At 40.9% G+C, this 12,347-nt stretch overlaps 1 protein-coding gene across 9 annotated transcripts in view; it reads right to left on the bottom strand.

Annotated features, from left to right (window-relative positions):
• The window catches only part of SCML2 (Scm polycomb group protein like 2), a 106,247-nt gene that overhangs the window by 85,554 nt on the left and 8,346 nt on the right, over positions 1 to 12,347 (bottom strand). For 5 of the 9 annotated variants that reach the window (XM_049871932.1, XM_049871933.1, XM_049871930.1 and 2 more), the window contains exons 2-4: positions 6,290 to 6,393; positions 6,093 to 6,138; positions 1,975 to 2,046 (exon numbers count right to left, since the gene is read on the bottom strand). In XM_049871932.1, the coding sequence (XP_049727889.1) occupies positions 1,975 to 2,046; positions 6,093 to 6,114 (94 nt within the window). In that variant the 5' untranslated portion in view covers positions 6,115 to 6,138; positions 6,290 to 6,393. Of the gene's footprint in view, positions 1 to 1,974; positions 2,047 to 6,092; positions 6,139 to 6,289; positions 6,394 to 12,347 lie in introns of those variants that run through there. The other 4 variants (XM_049871936.1, XM_049871934.1, XM_049871937.1 and 1 more) reach the window with 2 other exon arrangements.

The following is a 12,347-nucleotide window of genomic DNA, read 5'->3' as shown; positions in this document are numbered from 1 at the left end:
ATTTTTATTATTCCATTTATATAAAATGTCCAGAGTAGGCAAATCTATAGAGATATAGATTAGTGGTTGCCTAGGGTTGGGAGAAGAGGGAGAATGTGGAATGACTGCTAATGGGTACCGGGTTTCTTTTTGGAGTGAAGAAAATGTTCGAAAACTGATTATGGTGTTGGCTGCACAACTCTGTGAATATATTGAAAATCACTGAATTGTACATTTTAAATTAGTGAATTGTATGGTATGTGAATTATATCTCAATAAAGCTTTTATATTTTAAAAAAAAAAAGAGAGAGAGGAATTCGTGGGGATGAGGAGGTACATTCTAACCTAATGGCCTCCATAGGGAGTTGGAGGGAAGAACTGAAGAAAAAATAAGGCCAATGGGAAACGGAGCTAAGGAAGCACTGAGGGCCCAATTACACTGAGAGTTCCTATGGGATTACCTCTACAGGAAGGAGCCCTAGTGGTACAATGCTTAATTGCTGTGCTGCTAACCAAAAGGTTGGCGGTTCAAACCCACCCAGCAGCTCCATAGGAAAAAGACCTAGAGAACCCTATGAGACAGCTCTACTCTGTCATCTGTCACATGGGTTCACTATGAGTCAGAACCGAATCGATGGAACAACAAACGTGCCATGCCATAGGCAATCTTCATGTGGGAAGAGAAAATCATGGGGTGAACTACCCTAGGATTGGGGTGGCAAAGACAAGAGGTAAGAGGTCTGCCTGGAAATCTCTGGTAAGTACAACAGTTTGCTACAGTTTTTTGTTTTTTTTTTTAAATTCAGCCTTTTATGTGCATATGACTTAAGGAAATGTTCTCATTTTCCTTAACGGTAGGGGGAATGGGTTACATTCTATCTCCTGAGTCCCTGATGTGGCATTATACGTATGTCGTTCATAATGAGGAACTTAATGAATTAATAACTCAGGGTTAATAAAGTTAATGTTTTACTGAACACTTTACAATTCACCTAAGAACTATGTTAGGTGTTTTATATTTATTTTTTCCATTTAATCCCCATGAGGTAAGTGCTATTATTATCTCTGTGCTACAAAGGAGAAAAAAAGGCTGAGACACACTGAGTAATTTTCTAAGGTCACACAGCCAGTAAGGAGTGAGGCCAGGATTCTAGAACAAGTCTGTCAGACTTCCCTTAGCTCTTAACCACTGCCTTCTGACCATCAAAGAAAGGATTCTTCACTGTGATTCTAATGTTAGAAGAGGGCTTTTTTATTAATAATCAAATTATTTTAAATTGGTAATAGATGGTAGTTAATAACTGGATGTCTATAATTTGTCAAAATTTGCACTGAAATACACAATTATCTTTTTACTTAATCCTAAACCAATTTATCTCTAAGCAAAAACAAAGTAAAATTTTCAAAATAAGATACACTTTTTTGACCTTCCCTATTGCTTAGATTTTATTTTTATAGAAAGTTATTGTACATATACTGTACCAAAAGCAGAAAGAAAAGAGTTCATATTAACACTGAGTGAGGAATACAAATATACTGTATTAAACTACTTTAAAACCTACCATTTTGTGATGGGAAATCTGGCAACGATTATGGGTGATGACTGCACAACATGATTAATGCAATTGATATTACTAAATTGTACACCTGAAAAATGTTAAATTGGCAAATGTTGTGTTACATATTTTATTACAACAATAAAAAAAAGTGTGAAAGGGGTAGCTATCACATAGAATACCATTGGAATAAAAAAAAATTGAAATACCACTGATGAAACTTGTACCTTATTGCTCGGGGGGACTGCGCAGCGGTGAGACAGGGGTAAGAAGATGAGACGGGGTAGGAAGACGAGTCTTTCCCTATTGTATATCCTTTTGTGTCTTTTGAATTTTGAACAATGTGAATCTTATCCACCGAAAATTTAAATACAAGAAATTTAAAAATCAAATTACAAATAAATAAGGGCCAAAGGTAAAAAACAAATAAAAAACCCACCAGTTTGCACAGAAGATGTGCCGCCTGAGGGAGGACTTCTATCTTGATTCCCCTTCTTAACATCCATTGAATCTAAAAAAATAATAATAATAATTAGCAATAATGGATGGTCACAGTAATTTGAAAGAGAACTTTGAAAAAATATAAACTAAATTTTCTAATATTAGCCAGTTTTAATTTATAATTAATATCCTCATTTTCTACATAGGACTTATCACTTTCTAATATACTATGTACATTATAGGAGTCCCTGGGTAGCACAAACAGTTAAGTGCTTGGCTATTAACTGAAAGGTCGGCAGTTCAAATCCACCCAGAGGCACCTGGGAAGAAAGGCCTGGAGATCTACTTCTGAAAAGTCGTAGCTATCGAAAACCCTACGGAGCCCAGTTCTACTCTGAAACACATGGGGTTGTCATGAGTTGGAATCGACTCGATAGCAACTGATTTTTATTTTTAAATGTACTTTGTAATTTCCTCATTTATTTTGTTTATTGTATGTGTCTTAGTCATCTAGCACTGCCTTAACAGCAATACCACAAGTTGATGGCTTTAACAAAGAGAAAATTATTTCCTCACAGTAAAGTAGGCTAAAAGTCCAAATTCAGAGTGTCAGCTCCAGGGGAAGGCTTTCTTTGTCGGCTCTGGAGGAAGGTCCTTGTCCTCAGTCTTCCTCTGGTCGAGGAGCTTCTCAGGCGCAGGGATCTTGAGTCCAAAGGACATGCTCTGCTCTTGGTGCTTCTTTCTTGGTGGTATGAGGTCCCTCACTCTCTGCTTGCTTCCTTTTCATCTCTTGAGAGATAAAAGGTGGTGCAGTCCACACCCCAGGGAAACTCCCTTTACCTTGGATCAATGAGGTGACCTGAGTAAGGGTGCTGTTACAATCCCACCCTAATCCTCTCACCATAAAATTACAATCACAGAATGGAGGACAACCACTCAATACTGGAAATCATGACCTAACCAAGCTGATACACACATTTTTGGGGGGACATAATTCAATTCATGACATTCCACCCTTTGGCCCCCACAAAATCACATTCTTGCAACATGCAAAACATATTCACCCCATCACAGCATAGCAAAAGTCTTAACTCCAAGTCCAAAATCCAAAAATTCCTCTTCATCTGTGAAATCTAGAATACAAGTTATCTGCTTCCAAAGTACAATATCAAAACAGGCACAAGCTAGACATTTCCATTACAAATGGGACAACATGGAGGAAAAGAAGGGATAACAAGCACACATTACATTAGCCTTTAAAGCTTTGAAAATAATCTATTTTCTGAGACAATTTACACAATAGCCCTGCCCTTCAGACTCTAAGTATTCACCACACTCTCCGGGTTCTGAGCGGAGACCCCTCGACCCTGGGCTTCAGCTCTGCCTTCCAGGCCCGCTGGGACAGCAACTCTGCTCCCTCGGCTTTAGGCGCACCATCCTCCTAGTCCATCTGAGTGGTGACTCCACCCTTTGAAGCCCGTGAAGTCACAGCCATACCTTTTGAGACTGAGGCAGCTCAGCTTCTTGTGTTCCTTGTCTGTTGAGCTTCTGTTTTCTGGTTTCTTGGCGTCTCGGCTACTCAGGCCTCACACCTGCATCTGTCCTGCTGCGGCAAGTGTCCCAAAGCTCAGTAGCTCCACTGATAAGTGCCCATAGGCACCCCACTCCTCCAGGAAGCCTCCTAAACAGAGGCACTCAGCTCTCTCGCTCCGTGGGTCTGCTTCAGTGCCATCTCATGCTGGTCTCTTGGTTCTGCTGCTGCTGGTTCTCTGCTGTTGTCGAAACTCTATCCAGTCACAGTTTCAAAACCGCTTCCACATTTTAGGTATCTGTTAGAGCAGCACCCCACTCTCTCGGTACCAAATTCTGTCTTAGTCAGCTAATGCTGCCGTAGCAGAAATACCACAAGTGGATGGCTTTAACAAAGAGAAATGTATTTCCTCACAGTCTAGTAGGTTACAAGTCTAAATTCAGGGCGTCAGCTCCAGAGGAAGGTTTTCTCTTTCTGTTGGCTCTGGAGGAAGGTTCCTTGTCCTCAATCTTCCCCTGGTTGAGGAGTTTCTCAAGCACAGGGACCCCAGGTCCAAAGGACGTGCTCCGCTCCTGGTGCTGCTTTCTTGGTGGTATGAGGTCCCCCACTTTCTGCTTGCTTCCCTTTCCTTTTATCTCTTGAGAGATAAAAGGTGGTGCAGGCCACACCCCAGGGGAACTCCCTTTACCTTGGATCAGTGAGGTAACCCGAGTAAGGGTGGTGTTACATTCCCATCCTAATCCTCTCAACATAAAACTACGATCACAGAATGGAGGACAACCACACATGGCCTAACCAAGTTGATACACACATTTTGCAGGGGGACATAATTCAATCCATGATAGTAATGTAAGCTGAATGTAAACTCCAAAGGGGCATGGACTTATTTTATTTTGTCTGTTTTGTTCACTGTGGTATCCTTCGTGCCTAGAACAGGATCTGGCATGTAGACCACTCTCAAGCATACATCGGATGAATGAATCAACAAATGAAACTAGATGATCTTCACAATATTAATACATGCTCTAAGGATAATGTAGATACTTTTGAGAATTCAAAATGTAACAGGGATGCTAAACTACAACATAATAAAGAGACGAATGAATGTATTTAACAGTCTAGGCAGAGTTTTTTCTCTGGACCAAGCTATGGAGCTCAAACAGCGCTGGATCTTGTAACCTCACCAAGCTTAAGATACTGTATCACTTCATCTGTATATATTACAGTGCTGCTAACCAAAAGCTCGGCGATCTGAACCCACCCAGCAGCTCCCATAAAGATTACAGCCTAGAAAAAACCCTATGGGGCAGTTCTACTCTGTCACGCCGGGTTGCTATGAGTAGGAACTGACTCGATAGCACCTGACAACATCATCTCTCAAATGACTCCTTTTAAAAAACTTAATAACACTGTCATTACACCTAAAAAAAAGTAACCATAATTCTTTAGTATCACCAAATAACCAGGTAATGTTCTTATTTCCCCAACTATCTTAATTATTTTAACATTGTTGGAATTAGGTTCAAATAAAGTCCATACACAGCAATTTGATGACATATCTCTTAAGTCTCTTTTGATCTATAGGTTCCTCCTCCTCCTCTCTTTTTTTTTTTTTCCTTCCCCTTGCAGTTTTTTTGCTGACAATACCAGTTGGTTGGTCCTTTAGTTTTCCAGTCTGGATTTTGCTGGCTGCCTCCCCGTGGTGTTGTGTCCTTATGGCCCTTGTATTTCCTCTAATTGGCTTTTTAGTGTTTTGATCCTGAAGAGCTTAATCTGATTCAGCTTTGGCTTTTTAAAAAGGATCTATGGATGATGCCAGGTGTACCACTCAAGGTAACAGATCTACTTTGTGGTTATGACTGACTCTTTAAGATATGTGAACATTTGGTGGGGGGCAAATGGGCTGCTTTGTATTTAAATGATTTGACTAGTAAAACAAAGTGCATATTTATATTTACTAAATAGTTCTATAGTAATATTTTCTAACAGGAAAGAAAGTGGAACTGTAAAGGCATGGCTCCTGCTCTAGAGCAGCTTAGAATCTAGTTAGAGAGGCTTACATTAACCTAATATACTTGACAAAATTAGAGTATAGCAGAGGACAGCATTCAGCCAGAGAAAAAGTCATGGAAGGCACAGGACTTGAATGGGGTTTTGAAGGAGGAACAAGATTTGGAAAGACAGAGATATGAAGAATGTATTATGGGAAGGAAAATACAGTACAAAGCAGAGATTGCAAATGAGTATGAATGATACAGCCATGGGGTAGTAAGCAGACTTCTCACTGGAACAAGGCAGAATGAATCATTTTTTTAAATCACTCATATTAGAGTTAGGAAATTTGGATTCTAACCTTGGCATTGTCACAGATTGCTGTATGACCTGTTCACTTAACCTCTCTGAGTTTGGAAGGGAAGACAAAACTACCTTTAATAACTATTTCAGTTCTAAAATTCTAAGTACCTATCACCTCCTATAGCTTTATTTTTTTAAAGGGCTTTATTTCAAAAATTCAGTATACCAAGAGATAATCACTCCAATTAAATAACTAAAAACATTCTCACCTTTAGACAAGTAAATCTTACCTCCATTCACTGTTCGTCCCATGATATCCCTTTCAGGTATTCTTTCCTACAAAGAAAAACAATTAATGCCCCCTTATAGCACAATACAAAAAAATTTCTGTAGGTTAGTACTACTGGGAATCAGTTATAAGGTCAGATAATTTTAACCTCTTTCCCTTGATTAAAAAATTTAAGAATCTTCACAAGACCAGACTTACTGGTTTGACAGAGACTGGAGGAACCCTTGAGACTATGGCCCCTGGACACCCTGCTAACTCAGAACTGAAGCCACTCCCGAAGTCCACCTTTCAGCCAGACAGGTCTATAAAACAAACAATGACATACGTGAGGAACCTGCTTCTGAGATCAATCAAGTATACAAGGCCAAATGGGCAACTCCTACCCAAAGGCAAGACGAGAAGGCAGGAAGGAACAAGAAAATGAGATGAATGGACATGGGGTACCAGGGGTGGAAAGCGGGAGAGTGCCGACATATTGCAAGGATTGCAACCAATGTCACAAAATATGTGTATAAATTTTTAATGAGAAATTAATTTGCACTGTAAACTTTCACCTAAAGCACAATAAAACGAAAAAAAAAATTTTTAAAGAATCAAAAACATATTTCGTGAAAAAGTTTGGTAGTCCCTCCAAAAGTTAAACCCAACAATTGTACTCCTAAGTATATACCCAAGAGAAATGAAAACATACACCCACACAAAAAATTGTATATGTGAGTATTCAGTGCAGCATTACTCATAGTAGCCAAAAAGTAGAAACAACCCAAATGTCCATCAACTGATGAATGGATAAACGAAATGTGGTGTAGTCACACAATGGAATATTATTTGGCCATTAAAAGGAATGCAGTACCGTTATGTGCTATAACATGGATGAACCTTGAAAACATGCTAAAAGAAGCCAGGCACAAAGTCACATATTATCTGATTCCAATTACATGAAATGTCCAGAATAGGCAAATCCAGAAAGACAGAAAGTCCTCTACAACAAAGATAAACTATAGACAGTCCTTGCCCTTCAAGAACTCGGCCTAGTCAGAAATGGGCATATAAATAAAACACGATATAAGTGCTAGAAAAGAGGTATAAACACGGAAATGCTGAATATGGCAAAAGCATACCAACCCCACTATCCTGTGCACCTGTAGTATGAACACGATAATGTATATAAATCCAAAAATCCAAACCCAGTGGTGTCGAGTCAATTCCGGCTCATAGCGACGCTATAGGACAGAGTAGAACTGCCCCACGGAGTTTCCAAGGAGCGCCTGGCAGATTCAATCTGCCAACCTCTTGGTTAGCAGCCGTAGCACTTAACCACTATGGCACCAGGGTTTCCAATAATGTATATAATTAAGGGTAATTTGTTATTTAAAGGAAGCCTATTCTGGTAGCATGGTGGTTAAGAGCTATATCTGCTAACTGAAAGGTCAGCAGTTCGAAGCCACCAGGCACTCCTTGAAAACCCTATGGGGCAGTTCTACTCTGTCCTATAGGATTGTTATGAGTTGGAATCGACTCGACGGCAATGCATTTGGTTTCTGATGGGGTCACCATGAGTCAGGACTGACTCAACAGCTACAGACTTGTTTTCTTGTTAACAAACGTTAACGGAGAATACGTTCATAAAGCCACCCAGAGTGCCTTCTGCACCTCTGACTCAACAGACTTACTTACACTCAAGCATCACCACCCCAAAACTTATTCCTTCTGACATCTGTGTTTTACTAATACCATTACTTTTCCAGGTACTTGGCTGAAAACCCCAGGTATGTTTGTTCCTCTTCTCTTACACATTCGGTTAGTGGCCAACAGGCAGTGCCCCATTTCCCTCTCCCCTGCCACTCACTGCTTTACACCCTCATTAGCTCCTGCCTGGTCTAGTACCACAGCTGCCTAACTCCTCCAGCCACCGAACCTTCCCTCTACATAATGCCAGATATGGTAGCTGTTTTCTGACCAAACCACCCTCCTGCTTCAATAATTCCACTGCCTCCCCACTGACTACTTAATTAAGCAAAAAATCTTCTGCGGGGTATTTAAGGCCTCACACAATTTCAAAGCCACCTGACATATACCGCCCTCAACTATCCTGCACGCTAGCCACAAAGTACTTTGTTTCAGTGACTCATCATGTTGTTTGGGATGCCCTTAACTCCTCTTCTATTTCTTAAAACCCTACCCATCCTTTCAGGTCTAACATAAATGCAACCTTCTTCTTGAAGCCTTTCTTGTTCCTTTCTCCATTACCACCACCTGCTTCCAGGTGTGAGCTAGGCACTTATTTAACAAATATTTACAGAATTCTCGTTAAGTGCTTGGTGCTGTATGGATAGAAGCTACACGATCTGCTATCAAAGAGTGAAAATCTAGTGGGAGAGGCATATTAACAAATAATTATGAAACAAAGCAGAATAAAATATGGGCTTTAAGAGAGGCAAAAGTGGTGCTCTGTGGGAAGGTAGACGGAGCAATTAAGTTTGGGAATATAAAAGAAGGCTTCCCAAAAGAAGTGGCACTTGAAGTGCTCCTTTAAGGATGAATAGAATTTCAATGAGCAGAGAAGGAAGGGAGAGGAATTTCAGGCTAAGGACACAAAATGAGTGAAGGCTAAGAAAGGCTCCTGCCTCCTCCTCTATCTAATTATGAAATCCCAGAGTTGCTCAGGTTCTTTCTGGGCCCTCACCTCCCTCTACGGTCTCAGGGCCTATGGCTTCAGGAGCCATCTATAGACGACTCACACACACAAAGCACTACCTCCTAGCCGTCTCCTCTGAAAGCCAGACTCAAATAACCAAGCTGTTCCATACCTCGACTAGGATGCTGCTAGTTCCGATACTGACTTTAAGTGGCCCAGATTAGAACTGCCCTATAGGGTTTCCTAGGTTGTAATCTTTATGGGAGTAGATCGTCAGGTCTTTTCTCCTGTAGAGCCACTAGTGGGTTTGAACTGCTGACCTTTCAGTTAACAGCCAAGTGGTTAAGCACCTTAACCTATATACCCAGAGTCTCTCATTAGAGCCAACTACCTGAAGAGTCTAAGACGGGCTAGGAAGAAAGGCCTGGCAACCTACTTCTACAAATCAACCAATGAAAACCCAATGGATCCCAACAGAATACTGTCTGATACAGTACTTGAAGATGAGCTCCCTAGGTTGGGAGGCACTCAAAATACACAGTGGCTGCAACAATGGACTCAAGCATAGCAAAGATCATGAATATGGCACAGGACTGGGCAACATTTCATTCTGTTGTATATGAGGGTCTTCATGAGTAGGAGCTGACTCGATGGCAGCTAATGACAACAACCTCAAGAGTCAATAAGGACAAGTATTTTGACAAGGACAGGAATTAAACAATTCTGACAGCAAGAAATTTCCCAGGACCCTTTCCAACTTTAGGCCATGGGTCAGATGTAAAATGGATGGAATTATAGAATCTCAACCTGAGAGAGCATAAGATTCAACAAAATATAGATGTTAAGCTAAAAGAAAGAAATCTGTTCCCACACCAAGAGGTTTGCTGCCATAGTTCCCAGACAGAAGTCCTATAGGAGGGGATGATATCTGAATATAAGCATTTATGATTAGACTTGCTCATTGAACCTACCGTTTTGGAGCTATTAAAATCTGCCGTCTTGAAAGTGTAAAATGTTTATAAAGAGATGTGATCTTAAATTTAGACAATATCCTCATTTATATTACTGGAGAAAAGATTCTCAACTACATTATATATTTACCATACTGACTAGCCCTTTCCTGATGACCACCGTTATGGTAATAAACATCAATTGATCACATCCACAAAATGTGATGACAGAGTTGCTGGGATATCTCACTCTCTGCAGTCTGACTTCCACCTTCCCTCTTTTTCTACTAACTGCTTTCCAAGGCCCCAGTTATCACCCAAACATCAAACCCCATTTCACTGTTTCATTCTCCTTGACACTTCAGGAGCCCCTTATTCCAGACACTCCCTCCTGTCTTGGCCTTAGGCACACATTATTCTTTGGTGGTCCTGCCTCTATCGTCCCTCTGTGTCTACTTTCTCCTTCTGTTTTAGCCATTGATCTTCTCTATTCACTCAGTCTCTTCCTCTATATTCTAGAGTCTATATAATCTCATTCTAATCCATGGCTGATGCAACACCCTAATGTGGAAAACGCCTAAATCGGCATCTCTAGTCCCAATCTCTCGCCAAAATTTCTACTCTAGCCTATTGAACATCAGCCTGAATGCTTCACAACCACCCCGAGTACTACATATTTAAAAAACTAAACTCCTCTGCCCTCCAAAATGAGCTCTTCTTCTTCTGCTTCCTATTTTCATTGGCATTACAAACGTCCAGTCTTTCCAAATTAGAAGTCATCTTTCACTCCCCTCCTCCTTTGCCCAGTATCTTAACAGTTACTAAGGTCTGTTGATTCTTAAAGATGAGAAAGCTGGTAGTGAAAAAAAAAAATGATTCAAACCTAGGTTTGTCAGATGCCAAAAGACGGGGCTGTAATATACTGTACATGCTTTGAAAGGAAGAAGTAAAGAAGTATAACACACCATGCACCCTGGACAGGATGGATCCAAGAGGGCAGGAGAAAATAAAGATTATCTCCCAGAGACCTAAGGATGGTGGTATTGGCAGTGGTAATAATAATATTAATACTGAGCTCTTGCCAAGTGGTTGGTACCCACCTAGGGCCTTTATGTATATTACAAGCCTGCAGGGTAGATACACGCAGCACTGGTGGCTGGGTGGTAGAATTCTCGCCTCCCATGCAGGAGATTCAGGTTCAAGTCCTGGCCAATGCACCTCATGCACAACCACCAACTGTCGGTTGAAGCCTGCATATTGCTGTGATGCTGAACAGGTTTCAGTGGCACTCCTACATTCAGACACACTAGGAAGAAAGGCCTGGTGATCTACTTTTGAAAATCAGCCAATGAAAACCCTATCATCATAATGGTCCAATCCCCAGCCAATCATAAGGATGGCACAGGACTGGGCAGTGTTTCATTTCATTGTGCATGGGGTCATCACGAGTCAAGGACCAACCCAAAGACAGTTAACAACAACAGGGTAGATACTATTATTAATGCTCACTCATGTCCAATATCCAACTTGTCTCAATATCCAAGTTAAGGATATTCAGAGTCAGAGACCTGCCCAAGACCACCCAGCTAGATTAGAACTTAGGTCCATGAATACCTAACCATTATGCTAAAATTGCCTCAAAAAACAAAACAAAACCCGTTGCTGTTGAGTTGATTCCGACCCATAGCAATCTCATATTTTACAGAGTAGGGTATTCTTGGCAATAATCTTTATAGAGGCAGATTGCCAGGCCTTTCTTCTGCAGTGCTGCTAGGTGCATTCGAACAACCAAACTTTAGGTTTGGAGTCAAGTGCAAATGGTCTGCACCACCCAGGAGCTTTAAAATTGTCTCAGTTGCCATTTAATTGTTTACATGCCTTATCTCCCCTGCTAGACTGATAAGTTTCTGGAGGCAGTATCCTTATCTGGTTCATCTTACTGTCCTACAGAATAACTAGCCCAGTGTTTATCACATTAAAAAAAAAACCAAACCCATTGCCATCCAGTGGATTCCAACTCACAGAGACCCCGTAGGGTTTCCAAGGCTGTAAATCTTTACAGAAGCAGACTGCCACAACTTTCTTCCATGGAGCCGCTGGTGCGTTCAAACTGCTGACCTTACAGTTGGCAGCCAAGCACTTTACACTGCACCACTACAAAGTGCTTGCTGAAGGAGTAAATAAAATCTACTGAGCTACAGCCTCCTTGTATCTAAACCATACAGAGCCAGGACACTGTAGTTTAAAAAAAAAAATTGGTGACATTTTCTTTTGCCTGTATTGTCATTCTTCTCAGTTCCTCCCTACAATTTCTAATGTGCTGTCTTAATTTACACACTAGTTTAGGTCAATGAAGGAGTCCTGGTGGTCTAATGGTTAAGCACTTGACTGCTAACTGAAAAGTTGGCAGTTCAAACCCATCCAGCAGCTCTGCGGGAGGAAGACCTGAGGGTTTGTTCCCGTAAAGGAATACAGCCTAGAAAGCCCTACAGGACAGTTCTACTCTGTCTCATGTGGCTGCTATGAGTCAAAACTGACTTGATGGCACCTAACAACTAGGTGTTTGTGCCAAGGAGAAAATTCTGTGACAAGAGACAGCCCCCCACTCCTTCCCAACAGCTGATAGACCTTTATTTTTTTAAGCTGAGTATGATCTCTTGCTAGGATA

This window comes from Elephas maximus, chromosome X (genome assembly GCF_024166365.1).
Source record: "Elephas maximus indicus isolate mEleMax1 chromosome X, mEleMax1 primary haplotype, whole genome shotgun sequence".
NCBI lineage: Eukaryota > Metazoa > Chordata > Mammalia > Proboscidea > Elephantidae > Elephas > Elephas maximus.
Note: the sequence above shows the minus strand (reverse complement) of the source record. Positions and strands in the feature narration are given on the sequence as shown.